The 19,820-nt window shown below is 36.1% G+C and overlaps 1 protein-coding gene across 1 annotated transcript in view; it reads right to left on the bottom strand.

Moving 5' to 3' along the window:
- Positions 1 to 19,820, bottom strand: part of TTN (titin) — a 238,111-nt gene that overhangs the window by 208,548 nt on the left and 9,743 nt on the right. The window contains exons 9-36 of the mRNA XM_040603460.1: positions 18,906 to 19,043; positions 17,937 to 18,074; positions 17,325 to 17,462; positions 15,399 to 15,674; positions 15,168 to 15,287; positions 13,786 to 14,067; positions 13,449 to 13,514; positions 12,702 to 12,960; positions 12,068 to 12,128; positions 11,743 to 11,955; positions 10,904 to 11,046; positions 10,005 to 10,210; positions 9,661 to 9,891; positions 8,834 to 9,078; positions 7,888 to 8,111; positions 7,601 to 7,765; positions 7,328 to 7,496; positions 5,130 to 6,820; positions 4,754 to 5,035; positions 4,213 to 4,479; positions 3,787 to 4,059; positions 3,418 to 3,681; positions 3,058 to 3,318; positions 2,264 to 2,524; positions 1,526 to 1,789; positions 1,173 to 1,433; positions 738 to 998; positions 36 to 296 (exon numbers count right to left, since the gene is read on the bottom strand). Coding sequence (XP_040459394.1) covers positions 36 to 296; positions 738 to 998; positions 1,173 to 1,433; positions 1,526 to 1,789; positions 2,264 to 2,524; positions 3,058 to 3,318; positions 3,418 to 3,681; positions 3,787 to 4,059; positions 4,213 to 4,479; positions 4,754 to 5,035; positions 5,130 to 6,820; positions 7,328 to 7,496; positions 7,601 to 7,765; positions 7,888 to 8,111; positions 8,834 to 9,078; positions 9,661 to 9,891; positions 10,005 to 10,210; positions 10,904 to 11,046; positions 11,743 to 11,955; positions 12,068 to 12,128; positions 12,702 to 12,960; positions 13,449 to 13,514; positions 13,786 to 14,067; positions 15,168 to 15,287; positions 15,399 to 15,674; positions 17,325 to 17,462; positions 17,937 to 18,074; positions 18,906 to 19,043 — 7,420 coding nt within the window. The remainder of the gene's footprint in view (positions 1 to 35; positions 297 to 737; positions 999 to 1,172; positions 1,434 to 1,525; positions 1,790 to 2,263; positions 2,525 to 3,057; positions 3,319 to 3,417; positions 3,682 to 3,786; positions 4,060 to 4,212; positions 4,480 to 4,753; positions 5,036 to 5,129; positions 6,821 to 7,327; positions 7,497 to 7,600; positions 7,766 to 7,887; positions 8,112 to 8,833; positions 9,079 to 9,660; positions 9,892 to 10,004; positions 10,211 to 10,903; positions 11,047 to 11,742; positions 11,956 to 12,067; positions 12,129 to 12,701; positions 12,961 to 13,448; positions 13,515 to 13,785; positions 14,068 to 15,167; positions 15,288 to 15,398; positions 15,675 to 17,324; positions 17,463 to 17,936; positions 18,075 to 18,905; positions 19,044 to 19,820) is intronic.

Below are 19,820 nucleotides of genomic sequence, written 5' to 3' on the forward strand. Positions count from 1 at the left end.
AACTCACTAAATATACAAACCAAGAGGGCAAATACCTTCCACATATAAAGTGGCTGATGAAGCTGCTTTTCCAGCAACAAAAGTATATTCTGCAGCATCACCAAAATGCACATTCCTTATGGAGAGTGAGTGTGTGAGCTTCTTTGTTCGTATCTGGCACTTATCAGTCGATTTTATTTCCACCCCATTCTTTAGCCATTTATATGAGATACCTTCATAGTTAACAGTAACTTCAAATGTTATCGTATCTTTCTCTTCAGCGTTGATGTCTTTTAGCATGGAGGTAATTAGGATGGCTAAAAGAGAAGAAATGAACATGATCTGGGTTCTTTTGTTCTTTTTTGCTTTATTTTAAACACAGTAACTGGATCACAGATGTCTAAAATTCTTTAAGAAGATTCTGATTTTTAGTAATATTAAAAGGAAGTCTCTGTGTCCAGAATCAATATTACAGTTAAATTTCCCAAAACTTCTGAATGACATAGGAATCGAAATTCTGTCTCCTATGGTGACTTGGTGTTTAGGCATGTTGGCCTAAACAGAAGAATCCAGGATCTGACTTTCAAGTCCACAGCTTCTAGCTCTCATTTTAAAATGTAATTAAGGTTGTTTAGGGTTATTTGAAAATACCTCTACAACAGTGCTGGTTTTGTCTGAATTGCACAAAGTGCATATATTTACAAAAATTCTATTATTAGTAATTGTAAAATAGTCTGGTTAACTTCATTTTTACATACGTTTTACAGTCAGAGTTGCACTGACTCTGTCATTTCCACAGACAAATGTATATTCTGCAGAATCTTCACTGCTTGTGTTCATGATATTGAGCTGATGGAGTTTCCCTTGGACCACTATTTTGAACTTTTCACTCATTTCAATCTCCACACCATTTTTCAACCAGACAGCAGGCACATTGAAATGAGAAACTTCACATTGAAAAGAGGCAGTTTTGGTCTCAGGGATTTCAATATTTTTCATGGTCTTTGTGATGTGTATGGCTAAGAGAGGAAAAAATAAAGACAAAAGAAAAGAAAGGATTTTTCAGAAGTCAATATGTGTGGAAGACTGCAAAAAACTAAGGGTAAAAGGCTATGAAGTGTCAGGTCAAGTTGTTCAATATAAGCTGGTGTAGCAATTTATATAATTACTTTCTTACAATTGACAATACTTACTTTCCACAAACAGTTTTGCTTTACACTCAATTTGCCCAACAAGAGCTGTGTATTCCCCAGCGTCAGCAGGAGATATGTTATGCAGCATAAGCTTGTGAACTTTCCTTTGAGAGATCATCTTGTATTTTTCACTTTGTTTAAGCTCAACATTTTTGTGGAACCATCGAACTGGTACAGTATCATGGGATACACTCAGTTCAAAGGAGACAACAGCATTTTCCAAAGCAGTCACATCCTTTGGCTTTTTGATAATCTTGACAGCTTGAGGAAAGAAATTAGCAAGATTCAGCAGTGTGTTTGATTTGAATTTCAAACCGCACATTGAAGCAAATATTCAAACCAGATAAACTTACTTTCCACATGAAGTCTGGCATTTGCTCCTATCTTTCCAAGTTTAAAACTATAAACAGACTCATCAGTGACAACACAGTTTTTGATTTTCAGTGTGTGAACAGTTCCTTTCACGGTAATTTCATATTTGTCATTTGATTCAAGTTCAACACCATTTTTGATCCACAGAGCTCCTTTTACATCAGGGTGGGTCAGTTCTACACTGAAAACTGCCTCCTGTGTTTCTGTCACCGTCAAGTTCTTTAGTGTCTTCTTTATCTTAACAGCTACAAGAAAACCCAAACAAAACAACTTGGCAAAACAGACCAAAATTAAAAATTATAGTAAATATAAAAATCTTAATAAAACTGAATCATGGTGCTTCATTTTAAAATCTAGTATCTATACACTGATTTACACAGTCTCTACCAAAGTGATGTTTGGAACATAAAAAAAGAACATTTACTTGCAGCATCCATGAGAAACTATGGGTTTTTTATTTGATACACAACTAGCAAAGAGTGAATTTCTACCTGCTAGCCAGTACCTTACATAAAATGTGTTTTTATTAAAATATCATGCTAAATTCCAAATCCAGAGACTCCAAAATACAGTAAGATTGCTACTTAAGAAAGCACATAATAATATAAAAATACTTCCAAAAAATGAAGCAAAATATGCTTGTATCTTAGGCCTGATCCAAGACACAGTGAATGATGCTGGACTGAGTCTTAAAGACATTGGTTATAAAAAATACTGACCTTCGACCTTCAGTTTGGCAGATGTTTTTGAGCTTGCTATTTCATAGCTATATTCACCCATATCATCCAGTTTTGTGACAGGGATATTGAGCCTTCTCTTTACACCATCAGATTCAGCACGGTACTGATCTGTCATAGGTAATGGTCTACCATTTTTTAGCCACTGACCATCTGATTCAGGATTTGCCACCTCACATTCAAAAACAGCTGCCTGGGACTCAGCCACAGTCAGGTCAGTGAGAGGCTTTGAAATGGCACCACCTGTTGGGAAGCAAGAACACGTGTTTTTGTTGTGGTTCAACTTTACCCCATATGGAAATGCAACCATACGAAATGTACATGCTGGAATTCTTTGCTCTGATTTGGAGCATGCCCATAGACATTCTGCGTTCTGTGAAAAATCAAGACCAGAATGTGACCTGAACATCACAAAAAGATGTTTCTTAATTCTATCCTAGTCATTCTCATTTATTATTTCTATTAGCAGCAGAGGTTTACTGACCACTCAAGACAAAACCCTCCTTTTTTACATTAATTACATCAAAAGCATACTACAGCATTCCATACTATGGCTCTGATCTAGCATAACATATTAGCGCTTACTTAAAAGCTTTGTTAAATTCAAATTATACTAATCACAAAATATAAGGGGAAAAGCAAGGAGAACATAGAAAAAAAAGATAAAGACAAAAATGTACAGAAACAGCACAATTGCTACAATTACATAATATAGTACATTGAGCATTGTTTTAAATCACAGTAAAATAAAAATCTTGGACTTTAACCCTACTAACCTGATACTATAAGCTTTCCAGATGTTTTCTTCTCCCCAGCATAAAGTACATATTCTCCTTCATCATCTTTCATCACCTTCATCACTGTCAATTTATGTATTTTGCCATGTGCTTCAATTTTATATTTAGGACCAGCCTTTATCTCTTGGTCTTTGAAATGCCAAATTACATCAATCCCTGAATGGGAGAGCTCTACCTCAAAGCATACATTCTGTGTTTCAGTGCAGGTGATGTCATGAAGACCTCTAATAATCTGAATTTCTATAAAAAGAATACATTACAAATACATTAGTTGTTTCCACAGTTTTGTATTTAAAGAAATAGTTTCACAAAGAACTCTGCATCTGAAAGGAAACCTACTTTCAACGGTGACATTGCAACTTGTTTCAACTTTGCCAACCATTAGTTTATAATGTCCTTCATCTGATGCATGGGTTCTGGTAAGCACTAGCCTCTGTTTAGTGCCTTTACATACAGCTTGTACACGTTCATCAGGCTTTATCTGATGATCATTTAGGTACCATTTGGAGGAAGACACATCAGGTGCTGAAACTTTGCATTCGAGGACAGCTTTTGTTCCTTCAACTACGTGTATATCTTTTAGAGGCACCACTATTTCCACACCTGTGAAGTTACAAAAATATTCATCATGAAAAAATCTGCCTTTAAGGAGTAACTCTAAAGGGCCCAAAAATCAAACACACCTTCAAAATCATGATAACTACTTACTGTACACTGTGATCCGTCCAGTGGTTGACAGTCCAAGATCAGGAACACTAAAAGAGTAAGTTCCACTGTCTTCCTTTGTTGCATCTTCTATCAGCAGCATGTGTGACTGTTTATCCAACACAATGTGAATACGATCACTTGATTGAATTTCGTGACCATCTTTCATCCAGACGCATTCCACATTTTCTAGGGAGACTTTAACTTCAAGTTGTACAATATCTCCCTCACAGACTTTTTGATCAGTAAGTCCCTGAAGAATAACCATGGGACGAGCTGTGGAATGAAATTAAGTTAATTAATTCTCATAACAGATAAGCAGAATATTGAAGATTAAGGCAGTATGGGATATAGTGATATAGATGTAATATATGCCATAATATAGAAAATCTGTAACGTATAAACAATGTAAGTATTAGAAATGCTTACGCTTCATCTTCAGTTTGCAGTGAGTCCTTTTTCCATCAACAACAAAGCTATACTCTCCTTGGTCATCTTTATTAACATCTTTAATAGTGAGGATTTGACGACCACGGCGGGATGTGATCACATATTTAAGATTAGAAGTGAGTTCAACATCACCATGATACCATTTCCCTTCCACATCTTCTGGGGAAACCTCACATTCAAGTTCACCTGAGAAGGATTCTGGTACTTCAACATCCTCAAGTTCTTTAATAAACTCAACCACAGTACCTACAGGCAAAAATAATTACATTCATAAATCAGCCTGAATAGATACCCCTGATGGAAACATTTCTTATTAAATGAGGCTAAGGAAATTAATGTATCTACAGTGTAACCATTTTACATAAATATATCTCCAAACTTTCATACTGGATTCCAAGCTTATGAAAGCAACTTGAACATTTCTTCGTGCATTAGGCATCAGTTTAAATTGTTTTGTTTTTTTCCTGAAGCTGATTTCACTTTAACAGTACTGCATGGCACTGAGCTGTGTGCTTCTTACCTTCAACAGTAAGCTTTGCAGTAGTTTTTATGGATTCATCTTCTACTAATGCACAGCTGTAGTCATCAGCATCAGACATTTCAATTGCTAGTACAGAAAGAAAATGAGCCTTTCTGTCTGAGTGCATCCTGTATTTGTCTCCAGAATGAATCTCAATTCCATCCTTAAACCATTTCACTTTGACAAAAGGTTCTGATGTCTCACATTCAAATGTTGCCATGGAGTCTCTCTCTTTAGCAACAATATCTTGTAACTTCTGGGTGAAGCTGATCAACTGCTTGGCTGCAAAACAATATGCAATGAGTCAATAGTGTACTGACCATCTAGACATACGCTACGATAGGCAGTAGGATAGACGTAAGAGATTTTAAATTACCTTGTACTAACAGGAAAGCATGGCTAGAAGTTTCACCAGCTATATTGACTGCTTTCACCATGATGCTGGCAGAATCATCAGAAGTCACATCTCTGATGACTAATTCACAAACATTATCTTCAGGCCAGTACCAATACATACGATCAGTCCTTTCAATCTGCACACCATTTCTGAACCACTGGCACTCAGGGTCTGGTTTTCCTACTACTCTTACACGGAAGTGTGCATCTGTCCCCTGGGCCACAGTCTGGCTTTGAATTCTTTCAAATATCTTGGGAGCCTCCATGCTTGGACTAAGCTCGACCTTCTCTGGTTTGAATGTTGGAATGGTGATTTTGCCTTCAGGAGGAAGTGCTTTCTTCTCTTCCTCTGGGATTTCTTTGGTCCAGTGAAGAAGTTCTTCTTTAGTCTTTTTTAACATTTCTTCATATGATTCATCTTTTTTGCGAGACTTAAGTTCCACAGCAGTGATGGCTTCATAATAGCCCTCTTCTGTCCTACGCTTGAATTTACTACGCAGCTCTTCAGATTCCTCTGAAAGCTTCTCATGAGTGATTCTTTCAGCTCTTTTCAGTTTCACCACTTCTTTGGTTGTTGCCTCTGCAGGTTTGTCTATCTTCTGTACCTCAAAGAGAAGTTTTCCAGACTCTGTTGCTGCAGGCTCATGTTTGGGTTCAGGAGCACGACGAAGAACAGATCTGAAGTCTTCCCTCTGCTGGATCTCAAGTCTCACCTTATGTTCAATAAAGCCTTCTGGATTCTCTGCAGTGATTTTCACCTCTCCTGTGTCATATGATTTGCAGTCCACAATATCCAGGTAGTAGATTCCATCATAACGGAGTCTAAACCGTTTGCTCTTACGAATGAGCTGTCCATTGAGGTACCAGTTGACCTTAGGTAAAGGATAACCTGTCACACGGCAGCGGAATCGTGCTGTTTCACCTTCCAGAACTCTTGCAGGTTCAGGAACCAAAACAATTTCTGGTTTTTGTTTTTCCTTTTGGTCTACTGCAACTGCTGGAACAGCACCTTCATGGGCCATTCTTTCTAACTCTTCAATTCGCTGGAGTCCCCTTCTGCCTTCTGGCAACTGGGATTCTTCCACCAGGCTTTTCTCATCCTTCACAATCAAAGTAGCAGATGTATGGTCTGTACCATATTTGTTAGTTGCCCTGCAAGTGATCACTCCACTGTCTCTGGAATAGGCTACTCCATAGTCCAGGCTACAGTACCCAAACTCATTGATCATGCGGAGTCTGTTAGCTGCTTCCAAGGGTTTGCCATCATGCAACCACTCCACCACCATGGTTGGGTCACCAATTGGTGTAAGCCTGCATTCAAAGTGTGCTGGTCCAAATTGTTTGAGCCTTAAAGATGTGAGCTTCTTCTTAAAAAATGGTTTCTGTTGCTTCTCTTTATCATAGAGATCCCCTTCCTCCCATTGCTCTTGACCATAGCGTAAATGGAGAGGCTCTAACTCTGGCGCTGCAATCTCCTTGGCTTTGTAAGTTCCTTTTGGAATGATTAATCTCCTTTCTGGTTCAGGTTCAGCATGTTCAACTTCAACATTTACTTTGCACCGAGTAGTGTCCCGCCCAGCTTTATTGATAGCAGTGGCAGTATACCATGCAGCATCTTGCCTGGCAGTAGATTCAATTTTAAGGGCAGCTGCCCCTTTGGTTCCCTCAATCCTGAAATATTTAAAAAAAAAAAAAACAACAGAACTTTTTTGCACTTATTTGTCATTCATTTTTTTCCTCCAAAATTAGGTCAAAGCCTCCAAAGGCAAATCTATCTCTACAGGAGTTAGACATGTTTATAAGTGCAGTGCCTAAGAATCAAACAGATAAGGATAATAAAAAACAGTCTTGAATTCAATGGCAGTTTTGCCTGCAGATGACTTAAAAAATCAGAAACAGGTTAAGATTCCCTAAATTTCTGTTGTAAAAATATTGGCTTTGCAGAATAAAAAATACACAATACAGAAGCTAGAAAGAACTGAGTGAATCCTACAAGATATTTTATATCTTTTAGCCTTGTTGCAATGCAAAAGCTGTTAGTATCTTCAGTAACCATTGGACTAAACACTTAGTGAATCCCTTCTATGGAAGCAAGGGTATCCAGCACACTGTAGGAGGTACTTTGCAGAATACTGATTATTAACTCCTTTACTATATAAACAAAACAAAAATGCTTACTTTATCTTGGGGTATTTATGAGGTACAATGATGTCACTGTTCTTCAGCCATACAATGTCAGGATTAGGGTTACCAGTAGCTTTCACCGCCATCTCCAGTCTAGACCCTTCCTTGACACTAACATTCTTCAGCCTTTCCACGAAGTGTGGTCTAACTAGGTCTTCCTTAGCTGAAAGAGCAAGGGTAAGTTATCACAAAAGGAAATGACGTAACCACAGGTTTTGATAAAAAACACTCCTCGACCTCCTAAAAAACAGCATGCACAGTAGATACCTTCCACAGTTAGTGTCATTGAGACTGAAGCTTTGCCCGCCCTATTCTGAGCAATTACAGCCCACTCTCCAGAGTCATCAGGCATAGCAGGAACAATGATCAATGACTGGGTGCCATCTTCTTTAATCACTATTTTATGAGTGTAGTCATTTACTACTTGTTGACCTGCAGATACACACACACACAAAAAAAAAAATCCGCACTCAAAACAGTGTTTCAACAAGATGTAAAATGCATATAAGCTTGTTTATTAAGATTATCTGTTGATGAAAATGAAGCTGATGTACCATCATGGAACCAGTATGTCTCTGGCATAGGTCTGCCAACAACTTTTAAGTCAAATCTTGCTGTCTGCCCCTGTGAACATTTAAATGATGTAGGTTTCAGCACAAAAACTGGTTTATATAGTCTCTCTAGTTGTCCTTCATCAGTTTCTTCTAATCTGCGGGCAGGAGAACGAGAAGGAGAACTGCGGGCAGGAGACCGGCTTGGAGATCGTGGAGAAATGGACCTGAAAGGAAAAGATAAGACAAATGTGTATGACAATGTCATATAGCAGTGGGCTGACATGATAAACAGAGTTCAACTTTTACCTTTAGTATAATTTATTTTAAAGAAGTTAACCAATTTATCTAAGTGACATATTCTGACAAAATTAATTTTTATTTGTAATCAATTTTCTTTAGGCTTTTGCCAGCAATTTGTATAGCTGAATAGCATTAGGATACACCACAGCCAGGGAAATTTTTGGGTTTTGGCTACTGTACAGATATGGGTGTAATCCTCTACATGTTTGTGGAGACACAACACAGTATGTGGCAATGCTGAATTTTTTCTGTCATAGAAATACAGCTATTTCAAGGGTGGGAAATAATAGTTGTACACAGTACTAAAACTCCACCATGAAGATTTTTTTTCCAAAACATGGATATTTCAAGAAATAAATATGTCTACTGAGGTTGTAAATCTGATACTGTGGCTGGATATGCATGTAAATGATGGTACTCTGAGAACTGTATTCCTCATTAAGAAAGAAAATCAGACAGAGTTGGCACATTAATCAATATAAGCCATGAAAACAGCATTTAGAACTTCTCTACAGGTATGCAAACTCCAATAACTTAAGCTGTTTAGCTGCTGTGTAATGAGTTTTTTGACTGTCTATCACAGCAGACTGAAGCCTGGTGAAATTTATGTATTATTGTAGGTAGTTGGTACTGGTGGTCTACCTACCTATATCTTCTCATAACTTCTGGTCCTGGCATATAACCTGGAGTTGCTGTGGGTGCAACTGGCTCAACATAGAGTTTTGCTGAGCAAATGGCATTTCCTTTCATATTACTGGCAAAGACAGTATAAATTCCTTCATCTTCAGGTAAAACAACAGGCAAACGCAGACTGGCACTGCCATCTTGCAGAACTTCCATGCGATAGCGTTCTCCGTGCCTTATGCGCTTACCATCTTTGTACCACGCAATCTGCATGGAAAGAAAACAGTGGAATGCTATGTGAGCTCTCCTAAAGACAAAGATTCAGTAATGAACCATGCATACAACATATTACAACTTACTTTTCAGGTGACGCATCATCACAGCCCATGTATATGCCTTAATATTAATGTTTTTACTTGTAATATGTAAGATTAAAGTAACATGTTTTCACAGTAATCTGAAACATGAGTTTTTGAGTTAGGAACAGATATCAAGTCCATTTTGATGAAGAGCAAAGCAACCTAGACCAGACTTGCTACTGTGTTCCCTACTTTTCTGGGCAAACTTGAAGAAACTCAGAAGCAAGAGCAACTTAACTGGTAAATTTAACCTACTTCTGAACTGGCTAACCAACCTAAGACTTTTCTATTAAAAGACAAAAAGAAAATTCATCTTGATATCATAACAAAAGACTGGATTTCCTTAGATCTTTGCTGTTTTCTATGAATGTAGAATGCCTGACAATAGGATAAGGGATTTTTCAAGTAAAGCACCGTAAGTACAAGTAAAGCACAAGTAAAGTTGGTTTTTTTTTTTTTAATAGATTAATGTCATACAGGTTTAGGGTACCTTTGGCAATGGATATCCAGTTGTCTTGCAATGGAAAGTAACTCCTGTTCCTTCAAAGGTTCTGTAATTCTTTAATCTTAAATCAAATCCTGCTTGTATAGCTTCAGATTCAGAAATATCAACCATCATCTCCTCTCCGTCTTCTTCAAGAAGTTCATCCAAGGTGGTCTTAATAATTCTGAGTTCAATTTCCTTGATAAGTCTTTCTTCAAAAGAAGAAATATGGAATTCCTACACAGAAAATCAAGACCATTAGTTCTGTGTGTCAGATAATGAACTTGTAAAGAAGTGATTTATACCGGTAAAATTCAGTGTACAAAATGAGTACAGAGCGGTAGACTTACCTCATCTTCTACGAAAGTTCTGACCATCACTGTATCTTTTGCCATTTTCTTCCTAATTAGGGCTTGCTCTTTTTCATATTCTTTTTCAAAGTCACCATATGAAATAGCTGGGGCTACCTCAGCCACTTTAGGTTCTTGTACATATGCAGTCACCTGAGTTTGATACATCATTTCTTGTTGCGATTTTATGTAGGCTTCATAATCAGCTAAGAATTAAGAATATTAATTTTGATAAGGTTTTGTGGGTTTTGCTGGTTTGAATAGAGAAAACAAGTACAAACTTATTTTACAGTTTTTGGTCACTCAAGCAGAGTTTCTGTCTGTTTAGCTAATAGAATACAAACAGCAATAAACTGCAAAACTGATGCCCTCCAATGACCTTTAGAAACAGGTACATTTCACTGTGCTATTTAGGCGTTCTAGTTCTTGAAGTGGAAGCACCTGTAGAAACTATTGTACAGTTTCATCATCATGGCTCTTTCCTGCAAACTTCCATGCATTTTTACAAGGACAACTGGGGTGGGTGGGGGGAAGCTTCTTTCCTTGTAATAGAACAACGTATTACTTGATTAACCTTCCCCCACATCATTCTCTGAATGTCTTCTGTTATGTAGATTGTTACGGACTTCAACAGAAAGTTCCTAAAGCTACACACTCTAGCAAAGAATAAAGTCCTTCAAGAACCTGATGTGAAATACTCTGTCTTACAGAAACAGAGCTACCAGAACCCCCTTTATGTTTCTTGAATTGACCAAACTAAGCTGCAAAGAATTTGCAGCACTATTTAAAAACTTTTTCCTATTTTAAAGTTAATTTTAAGAAATATTTTTCCCATTTTTATATATATATATATATATATATATATATATAAAATATATAATATAATATATATAATGTACCTTCTTCTAGTAAGGAGACCGTTGCAGAAGCTTCTCCATGTTTATTACGAACAACAATAGTGTATTCTCCGGCATCATCGGCAAAAGTCATGGAAATTTCAAGTTTGCATTCCCCGGTTTCTCTTTTGTAACTTACTTTGTATCTATAGAAAACATACAAGTACAAGTTCTCTGTAACTCTGATGAACAGACTTTTTAGTGAATCTGCTTTTACTTATACAGTTCATCTGAATAACCCCTAACTTGCACAAGGACAAAAAAAGAGAAACTTTTGCAGGCAATTCTCACTAAATGAATCTGAGGAATATCATAGGAAAAGTAACCACACTGAAACTGGAATACACATCTACTTCCTTTCTGTTGTGACTGAAATAAATGGGATGCAAACAGCACTACTGAAATATCAGAGATCTAGTTATCAGAAAAGTAAAATGTTATATGCTGTATGCAGTTTGTCCTAATATAGGTCATTATATCATGATGTTTTCCAAGAATGTTATTAATGTGGGATTTTTTTTTCTCTGCTAGAAAGCATGTCTCTTTCTATTTGCATAGACAGTATAAAACAAATACAAAACTTCCCAATTTGTTTTTAAGGATATGTAGCATTTCTTGTTTTACAGTCTTTTGAATATTTATATTTTAAAGCTCTTCAGCCCACTAAACTTTCACATTAAGACATGATCCTATGATTTTTCCATTTAAAACCTAAAATTTCACAGAAATCGGTGATGTTATTAGGCTCAGCATCAGTGAGGGAATCAAAATTATGGTACTGTCAATTACATATTCATTTAAAATTATGTTTATATAGTTTGTGTGTATTGCATTCAAAGTACCTGTAGCCAGTCGTTAGAGGAACTCCACCTTTTTTCCAGTAGACATGTGGCTTTGGGTTGCCCCCTACCTGGCATTCAAAAATAATGCTCCCACCTTCGATTAATTTATGTACTATGGGTTTTCTTATGAAGAAAGGAGGTATGGGTTCTCCCGATACTTCCTCTGCTGCAGCAGAGACATCTTCCATTACAACATCCTTTGTCTCCACATAGCTGAAATAAAATTCCAGTACAGGTAAGTGAGCTGATGCGGAAGCTCTCATAAACAGAGTGCAAGAAACTAATGACCACAGTAGGAGCAATCTGTTTAGGAAAGTAACTTTACCGTTTCTCTTCTCTAACAGCCTTCTCAGAAATGGTTTCTCGAGTTTCAATCTCTTCTGAAACTGCAAAGCAAATATGATACAACGGATTTTAAAATACTTATTATTGCTTAAGCAACAAATTTAGTTGACAGAAAGAGAGAGAAGGTTAAGTAGTTAGTTGGCTCAGAGGTCCAGGTACTTCCACCTGGGAAAAAAAGAGTCTCCATCAGCCTGTAACTGGCCTTTTTCTCATATTTTTACAACCCTGTTACCTAATACCCCTGGAGTACAATTCAAGTCATATGTTCTACTGGGCGGCTGACAAAATGTCTAAGCCACATTACAAGAAATACGCAGTTAACAAAAGCATAATCTTCCAAAAGTGACCAGAGGAAATGGCCTCAAGTTGCACTAGTGGAGGTTTAGATTGGATATTAGCAAAAATTTCTCCTCTGAAGGAGTTGTCAAGCATTGGAACAGGCTGTCCAGGGAAGTAGTTGTGTCACCATCCTGAAAGTATTTAAAAAACATTTAGATGTGGCACTTAGGGACACAGTTTAGCGGTGGACTTGGCAGTGTTGGGTTAACAGTTAGACTCAATCTTAAAGGTCTTTTCAAACCTAAATGATTCTATGATTCTATAAATACGCTTACCTTTCACATATAAGTGGCAAGATGTGCTGACGCTCCCAGCCTTATTGGTAGCAGTGCAGGTAAATCTTCCACTGTCTTCTGCAAAGGCTTCACGAATCATAAGGCGAGCAAGCCCTGCTTTGAAAGTGATCTGGAAGTCCATTGAGCTCTCAATCTTGTAGTCTTCCCTGTACCATGTCACAATAGGCTGAGGATGACCAGAGATATGGCACTCCAGAGTGACAGATTCACCTTCAGTCACAGTCTTATTTTTGAGGCCCTGTATGACAAAAGGTAAGTACCACAGTCAGTATATATTTTCACTAATAAACAGACATTTAAATAAATAAAATCTATTTGAATGGAAAACAATGTCTACTTCAAAACAGTGTTCTGTTCAGTAGTGTATTCAGGAGAAGAGGTATTTTCCAAAGGGAAGTATTTGAAACTGGATTTGGGATCTCTGAACATTTACTGTTATTAACAAGAAAATGAAAAGGAAGGTTGATGTTTATATAGATCATGGTGACAAATTGTTTCACTGCAGCAAAGGTCAACCTACTATAAGATAATTGTGAAGAATCACCTCCATAACAGACATTCAGAATAGTTCATATCAGAGATAAATTGTATGGCTTATTAAGTCTAATACAGAAATTAAAAGATTAAAGAAAGCCAAATTTTCATGGCCAGGTTTTCAAAGATAAAAAAATACCAAATGGGTAAAAACATAGTGTAACTCCCTTAATCTACATACAAATTACTTACTGAGACTAAGGTGGGTGGAGTAGCCGGGATTTCTGCAGGCACAGGAACTCTGGCAGTTTCTGTCACCTAGATTGTTAAAGCACAGTTAATAAATACCTAACAAAGCCAAGGACATAAACAGCATAATTTAGATACGAAATTATATAAAGAGAACTTTTTGCTTGTGATAGGTAAATATTAGATCCTTAGAAGGATTTGTGTAAAACAAAAAAGATAAAAAGTCAGCAGAATGGTGTAAAAGTGGAAAACTGCAAGGAGGAAACGGCAAACAAGTGAGGCTGTGCTGTTCTTAAGGCAAAAGTCAGTCAAAGTGATGGAAATTTGCTTAATAACATACCTTTGCTTCACCCTCTTTCCGCAACACCAAGTGTTCTTCCCTCACTGCTTCACCTTTAATGCTTATACCTGCCTCTTTTTTAGTCTCAATATCATAGCGACTTTTATAGGTCTCAGCAGCCTCTCCAAAGGGAAACTGTGGAGGGACAACTGGTTCTGCTTTTATCCTGACTTCATGTGGCTTTAGCTGAGGTGGTTTCACAGGCTTGGTTATCTTTTGCACAGCAGAAGTAGCTGATAACTCTTTTTCCAGAGTAGCCATGGCAGATCCAGCTATTGAAACCTAGGGAACAGACAAGAAAGAGTTACATCTTTGTTGTTCTCTTGTTTTCAAAGACGACAGTATATCTCTTGAGCAAACTGCACATACACTGGTTGCTTTCTCAGTTACTTATTTGTTGACAATTAAAAAGCTATATATATATGTAAGTGAAATCTAGTTTTAGACTGCAGTAGTAGAATCCCAGAGATATAATACCCTTGTATTATTTTTGCTGTGTCAAACATTCAGATATCTTCTCTTTCTGTACTTCAGAATTTGATCTTGAAATGGTCAAGAAGCTATTAAGTGCAACATGAGAAATGTCCTCTAAATTTGTTGACTTGAGACCTTAGCTTTCCATTTAATGAGTCTGATACTGCAATAAACAATACTGCTAGTTACATAACTGTCAGTGATTAAAATAACTGAAGAGATTTCAAAATTTTATTCTAGGCGTAATAACTTTGGAAAACGCACATAAATCTTTAAATAAAAATATTTTAGGTAATTTTAATAGTGTTTAATTATGTTTGATGGAAAAATAATTTCATTTTTAAAGTCCAGGTGAAAAGGAAAAGTATACTTTCTCATTCAGAAAAAAAAAAATTAAATGAGAACTTTTGCTATTATGTGAAGGAGTCGAACAGAAGGATAGAAGAAATAACATTAAAAATGAATGGTGTCATACGCAGTCTGGATTTTTTTTATTTCAAAGATTAGTGTGTAGTAATCAGCAAGGAAGAACAAAGCACTATTTCCAATGTTCTAGTGAACTGATTCACTTAAGATTGAAGAGGGGTATTTCTGCTCTTTAAAAAACATAAAGCTGCAAGAAAAATATTTGTGTTTTCAGTGTATAACATGCAGTATTGAAGCTGCATCCTTAAACAGATGATAAGCTTGCTTAAATAACTAATAATTACAAATCACATTTCAGCAGTTTATGTACAGCATTTCTCTTTATTAGTGAAAGAAGCTAATGAAAACAATTGTAGAGCACTTACATTCTTCTTGAGAGAGCACCATACTGGAGTGGGAGAAAAAGCCAAATGGAATGGGTGACCTACTGGTTATTATAAATGAGCATGCTGTTCTTCTTGGATACAGTTTTCACTTCTTACCTCATATGTATGATCTGGTTTAGGAACAGCAATTTTGGAGACTGTGAAGTGAGGACTTGCTGTGCGGGGTCGTGGGTGTTCAACATGAATTGTTTTCTCAGTTTCTGTGGCTCTTTTTATCTACACAAAGCAATGAAAAAATGTTGAGAATGTGATACTGCTCTCCAAACTGAAATAGATTTCACTGGGGCATAGGGTTTGGAAAAGAATCCAATGTAAACTGAGTCTAACCTCTGTTGATACATGAACTTCCTTCTTCTCAGCAGCTGAGATGTGTTTCTCAGGAGGAACATAGACAGTTTTAACTTCTTTAGTGACAACATGACGTTCTGCTGGGGCCTCAGCAATGTGGTCCGTTACAGCATGCCCTTTATAGCCATATTCCAAAGTTTTCTGCTTTACATAAGCTTCACCTGCTTGTTCTGGCTCCCAGGGTGATCGAACACGTGCCTGATCAACTGCTGCAACCACTGTAGCTACAGCTTCAGCCTTTTTTCCAGCTTCAATCTACAGATAACGTTGGCAGAATTTAAATATTCACCACTATACTAAAGGCTTGCATATATGGCAAATACTTATAAATATAATGCTCAGTAAAGCATATTCCAGACAATGACAGAATGCATAGATATGCAAAAGTAATAATGTAAACATCAAATGTGTTCACCCATAAATACACTTCAGAGTCAGTGAATTCAAACATAGACATAGTTTTTCTAAGCTCTATCTATGCATATTGAGAACACATCTGTGCTTGTGTGCTTTATACATTTCAATATTTGCATGCATGCCCACTTTTAATACTTTATGTTCACATTTATGGCTACCTGTCTAAGAGTACAGCAGGTGTGTAAATGTGCACATAATTTTAAAACTCAGTATGCTCATCAGCTCCATATAGCTGTTAGATGCTACTAAAAATTCAGAGAATGTCAGGCATCTGATGTGAATGTATTTACTAAGGAATATACACATAAAAATTTTAACACAGGCATATCTGTTAATTCAGTGCTAATCTATTTGAAATTATTTTACAAAAGAAGGAAAACAGCTTTCTGAGAAAATGGAAATAATGTATTTGTATCAGGACTTCTATTCGTTTCTAATAACTGATAAATACTGTCAGTTTCTATGTCATCAGGGTCCAAATTTCTACCCAGTCAGCCAACAGCAAGTAATTGGATGATTACTACTAGTGTTTATTATTACTGTCATAATTTATCTGGATGCAGCAACTAAGCATATGAAATATATGCCTTGTAGATGGGAAAAAACCTAATAGACAATTTCATGCTGATTGTAAAATCATTATCACCTTAAATAAAAATAACCTAAGAGAGGTCAAACTGTGATTATTTACAGAGATTTTGTTTCATTATTAGTGTTTAAGTAACAGGGACATTTTATTCAGTTATAATTGCTGATTTCAAAATCAGTTTATACCAACCTGAACCTAAATTTACATCATCTAACAAGTAACTGTAATCTCTTAGCAGTCTGACTCCTCTGAGTTTTATATGCTATGCTCTTTTAATTATCTTTTATAAAAGTATTTTATGAATGTACCATACTGTTTCTAACAACGTAGATAAATAGACTTTAAATAAAAAGCTGTTGGCAGCTATGCTATTCTTCCACACAAGGAAGTTCCTGGTTGTATGATAATAGAAAAGCTTTTCTACTGTGGGAGTCCTACTGGAAAAAAAGCAGTGTCTGATTGTCAAAAGTAATAAACTGGACGTTAAAGTATGTATTGTACAAAGAACAATACAATTCAAACCTTAATAGAAAGAGGTTGTTTCATCTGACTACCATAAAATGGCAAGGAATCATCTTCTAGAAAAAAAGATTGCAGAGTCAAAAATTTGAACAAGTAAATATGACTTGAAAGTCATTTGTAGGGAGTGGGCTTTCACCAAGAAATCCAAGTGTAGTCTTAAAAGTGGCATTTCCTAACAGAATGAGATATAAACCTCTTTATCACTAGAAATTTAAACACACTGACTCTGTTGCTTGACAATCATCCCACTTAATGGCTATGTTATCAGGAATTAATTTGAGGGCATTCTATGGTACCCAAGTAACTCTTAAAAGGTGAGGTTTGCAGGTAAAACAATTTGTAACAGCATATTTCACATCTGCAACAGCTATATTCACCTGATCATAACCCAGATGAATTTGTTCTTGCTTGGCTGTAATTTCTTCTCTAGTTCTGGACACTGTGACTGGTGCTTTAGTTTTATCAGTGGCAATTATTTTCGGAGCTACAGTAGTTTTCTTAGCTTCCTTTTTAATCTGATTATTATAGAGGAAATACAAGTTTCAGTTATGTATGGTCTTGAAAGATAGTTGGACAATGGAAAAGCATTTTGGTATGGGAACAGGGAAGGAGAATTAAGGGGTTAGATCCTTCTGCATGGCACACAGCTCTGTATTATATGTATATGGGTAAGTATTGTTACACCCTGACACCTATTTAAATAAAAATAATGATTTTTTAAAAAAAGTTAAAACGCATTTCAGGAGTCAGCTCATTTCAAAGGTCAGTCAGAAGAGAAAAATGGGCATCCTATTAATCAAAACAGTTAGGAAAGAAAGACAGAGGTGGAATTATATAGCCTAATTAACAGTAGTTCTAAAAACTTGTAAGTGGAATAAATCTTAGAAAAAATGAGCTGGAAATGTATAGTTAGTATTTTTTGAGGGACACAAGGTTTGTAAAGAAGAGAGGGACAAAAACCCAAATACAGTTGTAATAGTGCTATTCACCTTTTCATGGGTTATGCTCACTTGCTCTTGTTTGGTAGCAATTCCTTCTTTACTTTTCGATATTATGACCAGTGGTTTAGGTTTATCAGTGGTAATCACTACCTTAGGTACAGAAGGTTTCATATCTTCCTTTCTTATCTAGTTTTTATGGTAAAGAAAAATAATAGTAATCAATTATGCCTGTTGTCAAAATTACACAGCTTTTGGGGAAAGTGAGATAAGGTTTCAGAATGTATATCAATAAGAGAAATGGCATATCACCTGAGAAATTGAATAATTCCATTCTAGAGACCATGTTATAGCCTGATATCTTAAGTCATATTTTATATGCTAGTTGAACAAAGTGCATTCAAAGTTATTAACATATCACATTAATCCATGTGTGAATTAGAGAAGAATCTTCCCACTTCCTAGTTAATTGTGATATATCATTGTTATGTTTTGTAGAAATTGTTTGCATAAAAATTAGTATTAATGACTTCATATTTACTGCCATCAGTAGGTGGAACTATTTAATCAGTTACTCCAACAAACAATGGTTCCACAATATGGTCCAGCAGATGCATTCAGTCCTCACACAAATATGAACTTCATAAAATCAAACTCCACATGTAAGTATACCATGAGAGATAGCCTTTATAATTTATCTTCAGAAATCTACCTTCAGACAAAGGTCATTAAGCATCAGATGAAATTGTGACTACCCTGGCAATAAAACCCATAAAGCTCAAAGGATCTGTAGGAAGGGCAGCTGCGCTCTTCCTCTGTAGACAGGGTTGCTACAATGTTAGTAGAACTGGACCTGCAATGCTGGGTCTGTATCTGGAATACCTTGCTTTACAATTTTTTCATTTTGTAATCTCTTCATAAGGAAGCAGAACAAAGATACATAGCACATTTGATGAAGAATGACATTTTATAAACTTATTAGAACATAACAGTGAGTTAAACATTGTAACATTTATTTACCTTTTCATGAGCAATGTGCACTTGCTCACGTCTGGTAGATATTTCTTCTCTAGCTCTTGATATTCTTTCTTGTTCTTTGGCTTTATCTGTGGCAATTATTACTGTGGGTACTGGAGTTTTCTCTGGTTCTTTTCTTATCTGGATGTTTATAAAAACAAGTTTAAATGACATGTTATTTAAAAATATAAGGTAAGTGATTTTTGATACATTTGGAAAAGAGCATACAAACAAAGAGGAAAAACATCAAACTGGATTTCAAAATTATCTAGTCTGGAAACAATAACAACACCACAGACATTTACAAAACATATATACATTTAGCATATAAATATTTAGCAAATAAAATATAAACAAACATTCCACAAATGTTTGCTTTGCTACTGAAAGCAGTAATAAAAAAAAAATCTGATCAGAGAAAAACTGTCCTGCACCCTAATCAGTTTGAGAATGTGTAGGATATTAAAAACAAGTTTTAGGTAACATTCACTTTACCAAGAAGTTCAGATGTAATCTGCGCATAAACTGGCAATTTTTTGCCAAGGTGGATTTCGGTTTCTCAGTACTTTAAAGATAGGTTATGCCTTGTTTCTCATGCATTTCAGCTAGAATGCAAATGTAACATTTCTTTAGAAAAGCTGGTCTTCCATGAAATCACATTTGTCTGATAAAACACATGCTAAAATAATCTGACTTCCAATCACTCATCAGTATTTTCAAAATTGATTTCAATGCAGAATGAGTTTTTCCTCCTTTTTCTGACCGATTGTGCTGCCAACAAACAAAGCAGGCTACAAATTGAAAGCTTAGAAGGAAAATCAGAACAACAACAAAAAAGGAAAACGTAAGAGTAATTTCCTCCATGTTAATTCTTTAAATGATTGAGAATAGTATCTAGTAAATCACCATACAATATAT

This window comes from Falco naumanni, chromosome 8 (genome assembly GCF_017639655.2).
Source record: "Falco naumanni isolate bFalNau1 chromosome 8, bFalNau1.pat, whole genome shotgun sequence".
NCBI lineage: Eukaryota > Metazoa > Chordata > Aves > Falconiformes > Falconidae > Falco > Falco naumanni.